General features: G+C 34.9%; 3 protein-coding genes, 1 long non-coding RNA gene and 1 pseudogene across 7 annotated transcripts; all 5 read left to right on the top strand.

The window, feature by feature from the left end:
- Positions 1–5: 5 nt before the first annotated feature.
- LOC123207374 lies at positions 6–1,900 on the top strand (annotated as a pseudogene).
- On the top strand, positions 1,778–5,223 carry LOC123207365 (probable polygalacturonase At1g80170). Its single transcript, XM_044624748.1, has 9 exons — positions 1,778–2,197; positions 2,416–2,544; positions 2,708–2,878; positions 2,978–2,998; positions 3,095–3,302; positions 3,599–3,680; positions 3,826–3,934; positions 4,410–4,526; positions 4,680–5,223. Exons 1-9 carry the CDS (start codon positions 1,958–1,960, stop codon positions 5,016–5,018), a joined length of 1,416 nt encoding a protein of 471 aa, XP_044480683.1. The 5' UTR covers positions 1,778–1,957; the 3' UTR covers positions 5,019–5,223.
- A 966-nt stretch (positions 5,224–6,189) lies between these two features.
- On the top strand, positions 6,190–7,397 carry LOC123207384. Its single transcript, XR_006500320.1, has 2 exons — positions 6,190–6,507; positions 6,781–7,397. It is a non-coding gene; the product is annotated as an uncharacterized LOC123207384 (long non-coding RNA).
- A 618-nt stretch (positions 7,398–8,015) lies between these two features.
- Positions 8,016–11,662, top strand: LOC123207369 (polygalacturonase At1g48100-like). 2 transcript variants are annotated; one of them, XM_044624753.1, is made up of 7 exons: positions 8,016–8,461; positions 8,897–9,028; positions 9,184–9,411; positions 9,503–9,547; positions 9,642–9,849; positions 10,523–10,713; positions 11,023–11,662. In XM_044624753.1, exons 1-7 carry the CDS (start codon positions 8,090–8,092, stop codon positions 11,413–11,415), a joined length of 1,569 nt encoding a protein of 522 aa, XP_044480688.1. In that variant the 5' UTR covers positions 8,016–8,089; the 3' UTR covers positions 11,416–11,662. The 2 variants fall into 2 exon arrangements, with proteins under 2 accessions (XP_044480688.1, XP_044480689.1); XM_044624754.1 differs by lacking the exon at positions 8,016–8,461 and adding an exon at positions 8,714–8,822.
- A 1,693-nt stretch (positions 11,663–13,355) lies between these two features.
- Positions 13,356–17,087, top strand: LOC123207366 (1,4-dihydroxy-2-naphthoyl-CoA synthase, peroxisomal-like). 3 transcript variants are annotated; one of them, XM_044624749.1, is made up of 9 exons: positions 13,356–13,826; positions 13,937–14,059; positions 15,172–15,273; positions 15,533–15,571; positions 15,778–15,876; positions 15,982–16,029; positions 16,245–16,340; positions 16,487–16,609; positions 16,758–17,087. In XM_044624749.1, the coding sequence occupies exons 1-9, from the start codon at positions 13,569–13,571 to the stop codon at positions 16,872–16,874; spliced, it is 1,005 nt and encodes a 334-aa protein (XP_044480684.1). In that variant the 5' UTR covers positions 13,356–13,568; the 3' UTR covers positions 16,875–17,087. The 3 variants fall into 3 exon arrangements, with proteins under 3 accessions (XP_044480684.1, XP_044480685.1, XP_044480686.1); XM_044624750.1 differs by lacking the exon at positions 15,533–15,571; XM_044624751.1 differs by lacking the exons at positions 15,172–15,273; positions 15,533–15,571.
- The last annotated feature ends 598 nt before the right edge of the window (positions 17,088–17,685 follow it).

Below are 17,685 nucleotides of genomic sequence, written 5' to 3'. Positions count from 1 at the left end.
GAAACTTAGCAACGTGGAATTTGATGTTACGAGGGTTTTGTGAAGTGAGTCGGTCAGTTGAGTTGTTAAGATTATATGGTGAAATGAAATTTTATGGTGTCAAGCCAAGTGAGCTTAGTTATTGTTATGTGATCGTGGGCTTAGTAAGAAGAGGTTCTTAGTGAAGGAAAGCAACTGCATTGTGATATGATTAAGAATGGGTGGGTGGATGCGAGCGTATTTTTGTTGCCAATTCTTTGGTAGATTTTTATTCTGCTTGTGGGAGTTTGGCCGATGCAAGAAAATCATTTGAGGCTATTTCGGTGGATGACATTATTTCATGGAATTCAATTGTTTCAGTTCTTGCTGATCATGGTTTAGTATTTGATGCTCTTGAATTGTTTTCTAGGATGCAATTTTGGGGGCAGAGACCATCGATATGTTCATTCATTGTGTTCTTGAAATTAGCTAGTGGGACTGGGAATATTGATTTGGGAAACAGATTCATTGTTATATTTTTGAAAATGGGTTTTGATCGTGGGAGCATCCACACTCAATCTGCTCTGATTGATATGTATGGGAAGTGCAATGACATTGAGAATTCAGTGGCTGTCTTTGAGGCTGTTCCTGAGCGAACTTTGGAATGTTGTAATTCATTAATGACTTCTTTTTTACACTGTGGGATCAATGTGGATGCAATTGAGCTTTTTGGTTTGATGGTGGTTGAAGGAATTGGACTTGATGAGGTTAGTTTGTCCACAACACTCAAAGCCCTATCATTTTCTGCTTGGGCAAACATGAGTAGCTGTAGATTGCTGCACTGTTTTGCAATAAAGACGGGTTTTGAATCTGAAACTGCTGTGTCATGTTCTCTAATAGATGCATATTCAAGATGCGGTCAAGTTGGACTTTCTCGCCAAATTTTTGACAAAAATATCGCACCCAATGTTTTCTGTTTCACTTCAATTATTAATGGATATGCTCGGAATGGAATGGGAAGAGAATGCCTTGGCATGCTGGAAGCAATGATCCACAAGGGGCTGGTTCCTGATGGAGTGACATTTTTGTGTGTGCTTTCCGGATGCAATCATTCAGGAATGGTAAAAGAGGGACGAATGTTGTTTAACTCAATGAGTTCTGTTTATGGCATCAAACCCGAACGGCAGCATTATTCATGCATGATAGATCTGTTGGGCCGTGCAGGTCTTCTGGATGAAGCTGAAGAGTTGCTGCAGCAAACAACAGGAAAGGGTGATTGTGTGATGTGGACTTCTTTGCTGCGTAGTTGTAGGGTTCACGGCAATGAAACTGTCGGTAGAAGAGTAGCAAAAAACTTGATGGATCTTGAGCCGGAAGATTTTGCAGTTTATCTACAAGTATCAAACTTTTATTCTGAAATTGGGGAATTTGAATTGTCAATGCAAATTAGAGAGGTTGCTCTGACAAGAAAAGTGACACAGGACATCGGTCATAGTTTAATCGAAGCAAATGATTTCCATTAGTGCTCCATACATACCATCAAAGAAATTAATTGCTAACTCTGTAGGCCAAGACTTGTATATGGAGTGCTACCTCAAAAATTAGCTGGCAATATGAACTGACAGGAAATGGTATCCACATTGATAACAAACACTGATCGCCTCATCTTCCATCTCAAAAGACTGCCTGTTCAAATAGAAGAAGTTTTAATCATTTAAATGAAGGCCAGGAACAAGCTGAGCCATGTTTGTGAAGTTTGCTTCTCCTGCACTGGTTGAAGAGTAAAAGCAAAGAAATTAAAAAAAAAAAAAAGTCCCTTGCACTTTAAGTGTGGGCATGTAGAATTTGTAGCACCTTCATCTACTTGTAAGCTAAGCCATGCCCACAAATCCCTTAATTTTCAAACTAATGTGCACTTATAAATTAAAACCCAATTTCTCCATTAGATTTGTACATATCAACCAAATCTTGCGGAACAACCAGAACAGAAAAAGAAAACATGGATAAATTCTTCTTGGTTTCCATTTTTGGTTTGCTAATAGCTGCGCATGCAGCTGCAGGAAACATCGTACTTGACAATATTGTCATGCTTGGAGAGCTTGAGAACCTGGACATTGAAGAAGATGATGAAGTGGAACTTTTTGATATGCCATATATGATAAGTACCCGTGGTAGCAAGGTGCTTGTAAATGTGGATAGCTTTGGTGCTGTTGGAGATGGAGTGGCTGATGACACCCAGGTGCATGCTTGTGTTTTTAAATTTATTCTTAAAAAACATGAATATAAAGGCTGATTTATTCTAAACATAGGCTTGTAACAAAAACAGTGGTCCTAATTCAATAGCTTCTGTTATCAGCATTGTTTTCTTCTTTTTCATCAACTACAATGTGCACCTATGCTCATTCTTTTATTTTAAGTTGGCATTTTATCTTCTTCAATGTTATTTGTTATCATCAGGCCTTCAGAAATGCATGGAACACAGCCTGCTCCACACCACACTCAGTTTTCTTGGTTCCTTCAGGATGCCGTTATTTAGTTAATGCAACAAGATTCCAGGGGCCATGTGCTGACAGATTGATCATTCAGGTTTTTTTCAATATCTATCAAGTCAAGCATGTAAATGTTTATTTAACATATTATCTGCTGCACAAATTTTCATCAACATGATCATTCAATAACAATATGCTTATCTATGATTGTTGTATATCATCAGCATTATTACTGCTATGTTATTATTTTTGCTATACAGATTGATGGAACTATAGTTGCCCCAGATGAACCTAAAAACTGGGATCCAAATCTCCCACAACTCTGGCTTGTTTTCTCAAAGCTGAAAGGGGTCCTTTTCCAAGGGGGTGGAGTCATTGATGGCTCAGGCAGTAAATGGTGGGCTGCGTCCTGCAAAAAGAACAAGTCAAATGTAATTGTTCTGCATTTACTCTATATATGTTCCAGTCTGCTGTTCTTCAACCAAAAGATAAAAGTTTAACATGTGTTGTCCCTTCTTCCTTGTTTACAGCCTTGCAGAGTGGCACCAACAGTAAGGATCTCTCCTTCATTGTTTTAGTTTTGCTTTAAAACTAAAACTACCAGATCATATATGGTGAGTGAGACTTAATATAAGAGTTTGCTGCAGGCATTGACAATAGATTCAAGCTCAGCTGTAAGGGTAAATGGCCTTACCATTCAGAACAGCCAACAGATGAATTTTGTCATTTTCCGATCTCAATCTGTGAGAATATCTGAAGTACTGGTCTCAGCTCCTGGAGACAGTCCAAACACTGATGGAATCCATATCACTGGTTCTACTAATGTAATACTTCAAGACTGCAAGATTGGAACAGGTTAGATCACTCTTTCTTCAATTTGCAAATAATGATAACTGAAATGGATATAGAAGCCCAATGATGGTTAGGCTTTACTGGTGTTAGTCATCAACAGGGCCAAAAGAATGCATCATGTTTGGAAAAATGTACAAAGGATAGCTGAAATGGTGCCTTCTATACAATTCTTGCACATAATTCTCAAATATATAACAAATCTTTGTAAATATAAGGTGTACCAAAGTCTTCCAATTGGTATAATGCTGAAGCATTCTGACAGGTAGGTCTTTTATGGTGATTCTTTGTGTTACATTCAGGTGATGATTGCATTTCAATTGTCAATGGTAGCTCTGCTATCAAAATGAAGAGAATTTATTGTGGACCTGGACATGGAATCAGGTATGTGTAGTTTGATATTCCATTCTGTAAAGATACCCAGGCAGAATTTGATCAGTATTCTGTCCCTACAGCATAGAACACTGAAACTCAAAATTTACCTCTATTTTTTCTTTTTTAAATTTTTCTGTGAAATTCTGCTTCATAGTATCGGAAGTCTTGGGAAGGACAACTCAATAGGCATAGTCACAAAAGTGGTCTTGGATACAGCATTCCTTAGGGACACTACAAATGGCCTCAGGATTAAGACTTGGCAGGTGATATTTTTCTATCACAATGGGCATATTACAATGTCAGTATCATATATTAGGACATTATAAAATTACCTACTTTGGAAGAGATTATAGAAAAAGATCAAATGGGACTTCATCTTTCTAAACATAAAAAGAGACTATTTTCTACATCATATCCACTTAAGTGCTTAATAACTCTTCTGAGTGGTAATGATGGTGTTTGAATGTTGTTTCAAGTTCAACTGTAAGGGTTTTTTTTTTTTTTTTCTATTTTAAAATTTTATTGCAAAAAGTCATTGCTTATTATCTTCCCTCAAAGATGCAAAAGAGCCTTTTTGTCGCTAAATGTGCTTATTTTGTGTTGGAATTCAATAGCTATAGATAGAACACATTTCATAGGGTTACATGTAAAAAATCTGCTACCCATCTTAACTGCAATTAAGCTAATTTTCTCTTTGAAACTGGCATAAATAACTTTCTTTATGGCTCTGTGCTCCAGGGAGGCTCTGGTTATGTTCGTGGGGTACGTTTTGAAAATGTCAGGATGGAAGATGTAGCAAATCCCATAATTATCGATCAGTTCTACTGTGATTCGCCAACAGCCTGTCAGAACCAGGTACTTCTCCAGTTTCCCTTTTATCTTCTCTAAAAGCCACTTGACTGCTAATTGAAACATGGAGTCTCAACTCGGCAAACTTGTGATAACCATCTTAGCCATCCAGTCAGAATCCTGAAAATTGTGCACTCTTGTTCTTTTGTTATTTGACAGACATCAGCTGTGAAAATAAGTGAGATCATGTACCGGAACATTACTGGAACTACAAAGACCTCAAACGCAATGAAATTCGCATGTAGTGACACTGTCCCCTGCAGCAGCATAGTCTTGAGCAATGTCAACTTAGAGAAAAAGGATGGAACAGTTGAGACCTACTGCAATTCTGCCCAAGGTTTTGGGTATGGCATTGTGCATCCTTCGGCAGACTGCCTAAGTTCCCAGGACAACAAAGATGCTGAGCTAGCAGAATCCATAATGGACGACATTAGTTCCCAGGACAATTATGCCAAGCTAGCAGAAGTCATGACAGACGGTACTCACACTGAGCTCTGAGAGCTTCTATTCCTATAGCCACTGAAATAATTAAGTAAGAGAATATTAATCTGGGTAGATAATACTAGTGTAGGTTGATGAGGCTTGAGGTGACCAAGTAAACATTTTTATGGAAAGTCATGGATGCTATGTACCATACACAGAAAACAAAAGGCGGTTATAAGATGCAGTTATATATTAAAGAAAACAATGAATTAATACTTTATATTATACTGTTTTACTTGTTAATGAATGTGCAAGCATTGTAGTCTTTTTATCTGTGTAACAGTGGCTAACAAAACAAATCATCAACTGGGTGGAAATGGAGCCTGCCAAGCCGTGGTAGTCCATTCATAATTAACATAATCCAAGAACAAAACAACATAATAATCAAGAAAAAGTTGAAGTAGAATCCCCTTTCCTGATTCATCTATATAATATTTTGTACCATACATCATTAAATACAAATAAATTCTCATATTCACTGTGGAGTTGTGCATTATATTAGGGTCCCATAAACTTATAAGGAAAGAACATTCCAACTAGCAAAAATAAATCTCATATATCACACACCTTCCAAATTAAACACAAGTTTGATATAATTTTGTATTTATTAAGGCAGAAATTGAGGTACATGATGGGACAATTCTGCCTTTAAAAACCATTTGCTATCAATAATGGTGGAAAGAAGAGAGATGTTGCATTGGTGTCCCCTACTTTTTAAATCATGAAAAAATAATGAAGCGAATCTCAGGGTTTGAAATCAATGATCCGTGACACTGGTAAGCTTGAGATATGGTGGCTTTATTTTGTTAACAGTAGGCCATGAATTAGGGGCGTTTGTTATAGTAGCTAGAAACAAAAGTAGTGGCGACAAAAGCAGTTCTGCCTTTCTCAAAGTAGGAATAAAAATGAAGAAAACTCACTGATGGATTCACATGCACAACAACTAACTGGCTAACTATAACCAGCAATAATAATAATTACTGTTTTTTTTTTTTTTCCTGTAATTCAAATCCTGCAATTGGACAAATAAACTTAAAATATATTGATCGAAATATAATTATTATATTAAATAAATTAAAATTTTACAAAGGTATAGAAAATTCAAATTTAAAGTTTCTTTTTTATATATAAAATAAAATATTTCTTCAATTTTGCTAACTTTTGGATTATAATATGTGAACTTGTTCTTTTCTGAAATAATTATTGTTAAAGCTAAAGTGATTGTATGTCGAGAATCAGATCTAAATTTGCATCCTTTATTTATTCTATCCAGAATGAACTTTGAATGACGGTCTTTTCTTATGGAGACTGCAGATTTTTAATAAGTCAAAATACAGCATGAAGATTGATGCCCGGGTTGGTTGGCAAATGATTCACCTAAATTAATAATGGAGCAGCGAAACCCTAATAATCATCTCTCCAACTCTAACGCATGGGGTTCACGAGATGAAGAACTCAAAGTTCACGAGCTTGCTTGTATCCACTAAAAGACGGCTACAAGAAGGTCCTACTCATCTTCTTCCTTTCCAAAAGTAACCAAAAAAAAAAAAAAAAAAAAACCTAAATTAATGTTTGTGATTCTTATTTTCCTTTTCATTTTTTATACGTATGGGGCCTTTGTTTATAATCTCCTCAGGTATGGGAGATTAACTTATTTCATAATTTTCTTATCATTTGCTTAAATTAACCCAGAAAACTCTAGCTGGGAATTCATTATTAGGAAGATTATTGTCTTATCTTACTGTATAATATATACATATACATACATATATAGCAGCTGGTAGATAACTACGACAGAGATTGAACAAAGAATATGCCTAACTACCTGCTGCAACATAGCACATGAACTAGAAAGAGATGCTTGGAAGATGGACAAAGGCAAATCTTTAAAGAAGAAAGAGACTTGAGGGAAGAGGTCAAAGACTCTCAGATAAACATTATATTAATTTGTTTGGTGGGTGATGCTGGCTGTGAATGCCATCTCTGTAAATGTGGTGGAGACAAATTTTCTCAAGGAGAGCCACGTACCTCACATCTAATATTCTACAGATTCTCAGTAAACAAACAGAACAACTCCGATGTAAAATATTCTCATCTCAACTGGTTTTCAATCATTTTCACTCAGAGATGATTATATTGACTTCATTTGTTCTTGTTTGTTTTCAAACCATTATTTCATTCAAAATAATAATAACAATAATCAACCATTTCATTGGATCCTGGGGTGGCCACATCAAATCCATTTTATCTGATCATAATCTTGTATTTCTGAAAATCTCAGATACAAATTGTACGGTTGCTTGTACTTGTTTTATTAGTCTAATAAAATAACTTTAGATGATCGAAAACTGTGGGCGTATAGTGGTTTTTCAGCAGTTTCTGTCTGACAACATATTTTATACATGCATATGACTCTACAGTAAATCTCTCTTGTCCGTGTGACTTCAAATGCAGATTTTTTTACGTATCAGAAGAGTCAGGTTTCAAATTCAATAGTGAAAATTTAGATGAAATTCATCAAAACTGATCAAAATTTCACCAAAAAGCAGAGAAAATCTATACATAGAAAAGGGACCATCGACATATGTTATTCTCCTGCAGAGCAAATTTGATTTAAGATGAGAAAGGTTAGCCATCGTTTGTGGATTATGAAGACAAAGCACAAAAACGGAGCCCGTGAAGGTTTGCATGTGATCATAAGGAGCTGTTATAATCAGTGCCATTGACACCATGTAGACCCACTCACGTGTGCCTTTTTGCCTTTTACATTATTTTCTGAATTTATATTAAAATATTGAACCAATTGAGAAGAAGGCCACAGAGATCTCCAAGAAAGCAAACGACACAATAACAACCAATATAACTGTAATAAAGGAAAAGCTTTACATGCAGCAACATTGTGACATGTGGCAAAAGATGGGCCCTGTGATCAGACCTAAAGTAATCACAACTAGAATGATAACATAAATGCATAGCATTATCAAAAGCAATTTCTGATTACAACTGTTTATTCTTTTGACCCCTCTGCCTATATAAGTATATTTTGCCCAACTGAATTTTGAAAGCCTCTCTTTCTGCATTAAAAAATGAGAGGATTCAGTCGCAGAGGGCTCGCATTTGTGATCCTTATTGTGATTCTGTTATGGTGTTCAAGTTTTGAGAGCTGCAATGCCAGAAGAGGCAGGCATTGGAGGAAGAGTCGAAGCTTTGCAGCTTCTTTGTCCAAAAACAGAGGAAGAACAACTCATCATTCTAGTCACGGTAGCCACAATTACAAACCAAAACCAAAACCGCCGTCCCATAAATCTCCGGTACCTTCACCTCCGGTAGTTACTAAGCCAGGACATGATATTCCGCCGCCAAGTCCGCCGCAGAAAGGCTACGGCGGCAGCCATTCTGTAGTGTTTGACGTGATAGATTTTGGCGCTAAGGGTGATGGAATTACTGACGACACCAAGGTACAAACATTTTGTAATTAAAAATTCAAAATGCAGAGCTCCAAACATTTCTTATTTTTCATTTTGAAATTCATTAAGTTTAATGCATAATATAATATGGTCAACAATAACTAAATTTGACATATGTTAATAATTTTTATTTTAATTATCTTATGTTATTCTTAATTAAAAAATTTAATAACACATAAATAGTTTTATTGTAAAAGTAAATAACTAAGTATGAGTGAAAAGGCAACTCAGCACACAATACAACAGTGGTCCCTCCTCTCCTGATAAAATTTGATTCTCTTTAATGCAGAGTATTTTATCCACAGCACCAACCATAATTGAATATGGTTTTCAGCCAGTGAAGGCACCAACTGTAATTCTATGAATGAAATTAATGTTCGTATTCAAATTTAACTTTTTCATTGTATATCACGTGATGTGATGCAGGCGTTTGAAGCTGCTTGGGCAGCTGCGTGTAAAGTTGAAGCATCAACAGTTAATGTTCCGGCGCAATTTGTATTTCTTGTGGGACCTATTTCATTCTCCGGTCCCTACTGTCAGCGTAACATTTTATTTCAGGTAATTTGCAGAATTTTCTCCGGGAATTTATTTCAATGAAATCTGCTTCTGTGTTGTGGATGTGGGTGTCGATTAGTATATAATTTTTCAGAACTTTCAGTGACTAATTTACCCAAAAATCATTAAAGAGATTCTGTTTGATTAATTTTGGTCAGCTGGATGGGAAGATCATTGCTCCCACAAGCTACAAAGATTGGGGGAAAGGTCTATTATGGTGGATTGAATTTTCAAAGCTGAGTGGAATTACGATTCAAGGAAAGGGCGTAATTGATGGAAGAGGCTCTGTCTGGTGGCAGGGCTCGCCTTATGATGATCCATTCGATGATGAAACCAAACTCATTATCCCATTAAACAGTACTGTAAATGAGAGGACGCCGATGCCGGTAACAATTAACTCCAGCCATAATTTTTTTAAATTTAATATGCAATATGTCCAGCAACTAATTATCATTTCTCATTGAAATTGTGTGGTAGATAAGAAGTGAACTGTTTGGGAAAATGCCAAGCATAAAGCCAACTGTAAGGACCACTTAGTAACACTGAAATTTTTGCTGAATTTGTTGACCATGCAGCTATTGAAGATGATTTGTTGTTTGGTTTTGTCTTGTGATAGGCACTGAGGTTCTACGGGAGTTTCAATGCAACTGTGACTGGCATAACGATTCAAAACAGCCCACAATGCCACCTCAAGTTTGATAACTGCATGGGAGTTGTGGTGCATGATGTTAGCATTTCATCTCCAGGAGACAGTCCCAACACCGATGGAATCCACCTTCAGAACTCCAAATATGTGCTAATTCATAGCAGCAGTCTTGCTTGTGGTAATTTTTTACACAAATTGAATAACATGGCTTTTCCATCACACAGTCAACTTTAAAATTGCGGGCTGCAGCTTGAACTTGACCTTGAAGTCAAAATTGAGTTTATTTTTGTTTCTTTGGGATGAGAAATTTTCAATATACAAAATAGTGTTGCATAATTGTTAGACCTTAGTTTAGGATCCTTAAAATTCAAGACCATTGGTAATTTTATCCCCGTGGCAAAGGCTATCTACAAAATTCAGGGGAAAAAAAAAAAGAAAAAAACATTCAGCCAATAGTTATTGGTTGCCTGTCATATATTGCAAGACTGTCAAGGGATGGACCAATTTGGGATGAGCTTTTCAGCGTCATGTTGTTGTATTCCTTCCAAGTTTGCTTTTGTCTTCATCTGTGACATGATCTTCTGTCTCTATCTTCTTGTCTTGTCCAGTTCTGCTTAAGTGAAATCCTAATGCCTTTCAATGTATTGCATGTGTAAAATTGGAAGCTTAATTCTGGCATACATACAGCAAGCAGGATAGAGAATTAGCTCAAAGTCAACTAAAGCCAGTTATTATGATATAGATAGCACGATGTGATTCCAATCTTGAATTCACATCACATTTTAATAGAGAAAGATCCATATGTTGTGTTTAGGCTAAAATAAGCTTGTTAAATGTTCTGGTTTTTGCAGGAGATGACTGTGTATCTATCCAAACCGGATGCTCAAATGTGTATGTGCACAATGTGAATTGTGGTCCAGGACATGGAATCAGCATTGGAAGTCTGGGAAAAGATAACACCAAAGCTTGTGTCTCAAACATCACCGTTCGAGATGTTATCATGCACAACACAATGTATGGTGCCAGAATCAAGACATGGCAGGTATTGACACAACTTGCAATCTCAGGTTCCATAAGAAAATTCTTCCAGTTGTAAGCATCTCATAAAGCAAATCCTTAATGGCAAGCTAACAAGGAACTCCGAATGTTTAAAATAATGGAACTGAGACTCAGAATGATGGTTTAGATGAACATAGGATTAGGGGTGATTAACTAGCGAGTAATGCCTTGCTGACTGGATTGAGAGTTAAATTAACATGAAAGTAATATAGACATGAATTCTGACCTTTTTACAACACTTTCAAGCTATTTATTGTAGTTTCTCTTAGAAGTTGGAATTTCACATTTGCAGGGTGGATCGGGATCTGTGCAAGGGGTACTTTTCTCGAACATACAAGTCTCCGAGGTCCAACTTCCAATTATTATCGATCAATTCTACTGTGACAAAAGCATATGCAAGAACCAAACATCTGCTGTGTCTCTATCAGGAATCACCTACGAAAGAATCAAAGGGACATACACAGTAAAACCTGTTCATTTTGCCTGCAGCGACAGCCTACCATGTATTGATGTTACTCTATCTTTCATACAGCTAAAACCACAGCAAGAAAAGTACCACATGTATGATCCCTTCTGCTGGCAGACTTTTGGATTATTAACCACCCCTATTGTCCCCCCAATCGCCTGTTTACAGATTGGCAAGCCATCGAGCAACCGGCCTCAGTCAGATCATGATGTATGCTGAACATAGACCAAGAGTAATCAACTATGGTGTACTAATTTGTGCGGTAGGCATGATTGCTGCCCCTCTCACACCTTCAGTTAATTAGATAAAGAGAGTATATTTAGGCAGTTCTAGTTTATAGAATTTCTTCTTTTTCACTTGGATTAAATTGGTCTTCATAGTGTGAGCGAGGCTACACTATATATAAGGTGCTAGTGAGATATATAATTTACAGTTGCTTTATTACTCTACTATTTCACATTTCATATTTCTCCTCTCTTATATTTTCCTTTCACTCTCCTTCTCTTCCTCTCTTTTATTTCTTTCTCCTGTTCCTTCCTTGTACATTAGATTTTTCAATACATATTTAATTTAACAATTATAAAATTAATTTTTATTACTTTCTTGAGGTACAACATAATTATCACACTAGTTTAAAAAACAAAAATAATTATAAAATCATGTTAGCTAACTCCATTAGTCTTAACACAAAAACAGTTGAATTACATCTCCCTTCTATCAATACAAGATTACAATGTATTGTATTAATTTTATCCAATTATTTTATTACTAAATTATCTAGTTTAATGTGATTTAAGACATTGAATAAAACATAACTGATTTTTGCTACCCCTGATGTTTCAAAAATTTCCAAAATATCAACCTTCGATTAAGTTTTGTAACTTCTGTTGCAACTTTCGTCATATAATAAAATGTTAAGTGACCTTCGTACCTCTAAGATTTTTTTTTTTTCATTGTATCTATCTTACTCCCTAACCTTAGGAGTTGACTTTGGATTTCTTTTAAATTTCTTTTTTTTTTTTTAAGCTTCTTATTATTCTTCTCTTCTTTCGCTTAGCGTAGTTACTCTTACGCAAAGACAGAGTTAGCAATGAAACTGAGTTGATTAATGATTAGTTTGAATTCAACTTAATTAACTTTAGATAGAATTCAAAATAAGTTTGATTGATTTAAATTCAACTCAAAAATTATTTTTAATTCTTATATTTTAAAATTATTACTAAATCTCATCATTTATATATTTATCAATTATTTTTATATTTAAAGTAGATAAATAAAAATTTAAAAGTGTTAATATAAAATTTAAAATTTTTAAAAGTTTGTTTATATTTTACTCAATTTAAACTATAAGTTTAAAAGTTCACAAATTGTACTATCGTTACACTAGAGCTCATCTCAACTTATACGTTTAGCTCAACCTTACCCACACTCAAAATCAGAAATCTCATTAAAATATATTTGGTTTTGAGTAAATATATATATACTTATAATAAATATTAATGATCATATTTATTATATGATTAAATATTTTTTATATTTAATTTAAAATTATAAATCATATGATGATATATTATCATTAATATTTATTATATTATTTTTACTCAACATTGCCTGACCTTTCACGATTCCATAAGCTCTATTGTCTTTCAAATTAGCGAGGGGTGAGAATGTTGAGTATTGTGGACGGCCAAAGTCCTATCGCCATTCTCTGCGAGAGGGCTCAAAGGAGGGTGGCAGGCAGCTGCTGAGATCAATTTATTAATATTGAGTATTTTACTTTTCTTGATTTTCTTTTTTGTTTATTATTTTCTTTCGTATAACCAATTGGAATTTGGGAATTTTTTGTAAGTCTGGTACATGTAATAATTTAGAAGCCTGGGCAGTGACAACGACGCGCTAAAAATTCTGGGTTTACTTTTTCTTTTGCTTTTTAGGGTTTTTAATTGTTTTTTTTTTATTGGGTAGTGATTGAAAGTACAAATATATCCCTGGTCATAACAGAAATAGTAAACGGCGTCTGTTTAGGGATGGTTACTCGACCAAAATTTGAAACTGAGGGTTATTTTAGTAGTAACTCAGCATGGATCGGTCGGTGGTTGGTAATTAACGTAGATTTAAATTAGTATCGCAGCCTATTTCAGACCGTCTTGTCCATTTTGAGACGCACACATAGATATCTGCTTCCCCTTATCTTATCCGTGTGGCTGGAAACTCAGAAACAATGAAAAATAAAATAAACATGAAACATTTTCGACTTCAGTAATCAAATTCAATACTGCAAGCCCTCTCTATCATTTTCAAAAGCATTCAAAGAAATAAATTAAGCTTTCACCCAACTATCCTAGTTTAATTTTTCTCACCTTTCAAATCCTATGGCACAAGTTTCAGAGAAGGAGCTGAATTCAATGAGAAGGAGAGCGGCTACTGTTGCCAACCATCTTGTTCCAGTTATTTCAAGTTCTGATTGCCAGTATATTGTGTTGAATGATGCATCAATGAATGATAGTTATCACCGGATACACGGTGAAGTTCCGACACATAAAGTCGTTTGGAGAAATGAATGCGATGAGTCCGGCAAGAAATTCACTGACATTATCTATAAGAAAGCTGTTGGTGAAGGCATTGCCAAGGTAAGGTCGTAGATAAGTTTTTGGAGACTTATGAGCAGTAAGTGTGTTGTAATTAACTTAAAACAGTTTATTAATTACTGTTTTTTTTTTTTTTTTTTGGTGTTTATAAGATTACGATTAATAGGCCAGAGAGAAGAAATGCGTTTCGGCCACAGACAATTAAAGAGCTTATTTGGGCATTTAACGATGCTAGAGATGATAGTTCAATTGGAGTCATTATTCTTACTGGGCAGGTAATGCTCATTGCTTATATATTCACTTGTTATAAGCCTAACTTGTATTTGAATTATGCTTCCGGCTATTTGCATTTATATTATATTCGCCTACTCTTTGTAAAGCTGTAAAGTAATTAGTAAATGTTCAAAGCTCTATTCTCTGTATATATTAAAAGTACATTTTTTTCCCATATTAGGATTTGAAATTCTTGGCTCTTGCATTGTCAAATGGAAAATCTAACTTAGGAATTGATTGTATGTTTTGCATTTTCCAAGTGAAGTTGCGGATATGTATACCAGGTATCAATGAAACCGCAACCATCTGAACAGCGGTTTCATATTTCTAGATAGGCCAGATGACTATTTCCCACCCAAGATTTGATGCAAAACCAATTTTCCACCCGTTAACTATTCAAAATTCAAATACCTACTTGTCTATTAAATTTTATTGTTACTGTCAGGGATAAAATTGTTATCTAAAATTTTTATTTAAACTCATATTTTTGGATTACCTTCAAATTTTAAAATGTTTATTTTTCCCCCAACCTCATATTTTTCAGGTTTAAAAATTGATCTTCCCCCAAGTCTAGGATTTTAAACTCTCATCTTTTTTCCATTATAGCCAGCCCCCAAATTTTTATAAAATTTCAATTGCACCCCAGTCTTCTTCTTTCCAATGATGATTTGCTGCCATTAGTTGTCAGTCTCTCCCTCCTATCTTGCTGGTCGCTCTCTCTTCCCACTCTGGCTGTCTTCTTCGAAGATAAAAACCGTTCATAAGGTAGGGAGAGTGGCTAGGAGGGAGAGAGTCAACGGCCAAAAATAGCTAATGGTCATTGAAGATCAAATCTGGAAACTAAAGGAGAGAGAAAGGGTGAAATTAAAACTTTAGGATAATTCTAAAATATGAGTTTAAACAAAATTTCTAAATGACGATCTTACCTCTAACAGTAAAAGTGAAATTTAATATACATGTGGGTATTTAGATTTTCAATAGTTGGTGAGTGAAAAGCTAAGTTTGCATCAAACCTTGCATGGAAAATAGTCTTTTAGCCTTCTAGATAATTGTTTTCTGTTTCTATGGAAGCCTATATTGATTCATAATTATTCAAAAAAAAATGTTATTGTAGGGAACCAAGGCATTTTCTAGTGGTGGTGACCAGGCTTTGAGAACCACAGATGGTTATGCTGATTATGAAAATTTTGGTCGTCTTAATGTCTTGGATTTGCAGGTATTAAATTTACTCTTATAAAACTTGACCTCGCTCCCAACCAAAATTTGGTGGAAGGTTGCTTGAACTACTTCACCATCCCAATAGGCATCATTCTTCCTTTTAGTGTAATTAAATGCTACCTCTATCGATTGTTAGCACTTCATCACCTTCTAGTCTAGGGAATGGGGATGCCTCTGCATTCCATGTATCTCTTTTCCTCTCTTTTTTCAATTTTAGTTAATCATATTATGTTACTTCATCCTTGATCATGATGCAGGTACAAATTCGGCGTCTTCCTAAACCTGTAATTGCAATGGTATACCTTCTAAATTCCCCACACAAATGATCTCACAGATTCTCTGTGGTAATTAGATGTGTAAATAAGAGTTCTTGGACACTAATGAGCTCTATTTGGTTTCAGGACGCATGTATGTTTGTCCACAGTTCTTTTACCATGGGTTTGAATCTGTTTGAAAATCACCAATTTCCTAATTGTTTGTTATCATGAAAATCCTGAACCAGGTTGCAGGTTATGCTGTTGGAGGAGGCCATGTGCTTCACATGGTTTGTGATCTCACCATTGCAGCAGATAATGCTATTTTTGGCCAAACTGGTCCAAAGGTGCTTAGACCTTATAAAAAAATAGCAAGATTTGCAGGAGATGTCCTGCTAACTGAGTTCAATAATGTTGATACTGCAATCACATTGGTTTTGTGCATATGGCAGGTGGGAAGTTTTGATGCTGGTTATGGAAGTTCCATCATGTCTCGCTTGGTAAGTCCTAGAGATAAGCGCATCTGTGATATTGTGTTGGTGCTCATATCAAGTAACATTCTATTATGCTGAAAATCCTAATGTCATTTCTTCTTTGTGTTGTAAGTGGTTGATCGGTCAACAGTGTACTTCAATATGTGAAATTTCTAGAGCAGAATATATTTGAAAGTTCTCATTTTTCTTGGTTTGGACATGGTTTTATTTTTGGTTCACAGGTTGGACCTAAAAAGGCACGTGAAATGTGGTTTTTAGCAAGATTATACACAGCTGCTGAAGCTGAGAAAATGGGACTTGTCAACACTGTTGTACCTGTGAGTTCGTTTGTGATACAATTTGTGTTCTCAACATAATGCTTATCTTCCCTTGCATCCCTATTCTTTTCCATTGGTGATCGTTTACTTTACAATTCAGTGGTTAAAGTCACTTTGATGGGTGAATTTTCCATTTGTTTGTCCAGCTTGAGAATTTAGAAAGTGAAACCATTAAATGGTGCAGAGAGATCCTAAGGAATAGCCCAACCGCTATTAGAGTTCTCAAATCAGCTTTAAATGCAGTTGATGATGGCCATACTGGACTCCAGGTATCTTTAACGCATTGATGTCCTGAATGATATTTTATCCCTTATCCAAAGAGGTTGCAAAATGTGGAAGAAGAAATTAAGCAGTGACATCCTTTATTTCCCAAGACCTAGAGTCATTTACATTGCTTTCATATCGAATGCATTGCAGGCACTTGGAGGAGATGCCACACTCTTATTTTATGGCACCGAGGAAGGAAATGAGGGAAAAACAGCGTATGTGGATCGCAGGCCCCCAGATTTCTCAAAATTTCCTCGACGACCTTAATCTTGAGTTACTCTATCTTCTTAGTTCATCATTGACATAGACTTACTTGGCTGCCGCGCCTGTGGCTAATAATGGAGAAAAAATTGAGTACCTTGAATAACGTGCAGTGCACATTCAGTCTTGTTAGGAATAATGTTTTGTCAATAAAGTCTCACAGTTGGCTGTACCATCCTAAAATGAGCAATGTTATGTGTATTTATTTTTTATACTCAATTCATATATATAGTAATGTGTCATCATATAATTAGATGATTTTAAAACATATGTCATCATATGATAAAGAAACATCCAATCACATGATAACACCTCATCTGTGTATATAAATTATGTATAAAAAATACGCATACATAGTTTTATTGTTCCAAAATTCATCTCTAAGTATAAAAAATGATAAATAATATTATTTTATGTATATACACTTTTATATACATAAATAAATACACATATAATACATCATTATATAATTAAATTATATTTTATCATCAATTTAAAATTATTTAATTACATTATGATATTATATATATATATATATTTCAAAATAAATACATATAATTTTATTAAAAAAAAGTAATTACAATATTACTAATCAAATGCTTAATTACAAGAGTAAATAAAAAAAAATTAAGGCAAACGACTATTTATTTTCCACCTTAGCTCACATGAAATATGTCTAAACAACAAATGCTCACCTTTAAAATTAAAAAATAATATTTTTTTATCTTATATAAAAAAGTTAAATGTAAAAGATATTTTCACCGTACTATAAAATATTTAAAAATTATTAAAATAATATAACTTACATCATTATTTA

The sequence above is a fragment of the Mangifera indica genome, unplaced genomic scaffold (assembly GCF_011075055.1).
Source record: "Mangifera indica cultivar Alphonso unplaced genomic scaffold, CATAS_Mindica_2.1 Un_0074, whole genome shotgun sequence".
Classification (NCBI taxonomy): domain Eukaryota; kingdom Viridiplantae; phylum Streptophyta; class Magnoliopsida; order Sapindales; family Anacardiaceae; genus Mangifera; species Mangifera indica.
The sequence above is the reverse complement of the archived record's forward strand: the minus strand, read 5'-3'. Positions and strand labels throughout refer to the sequence as shown.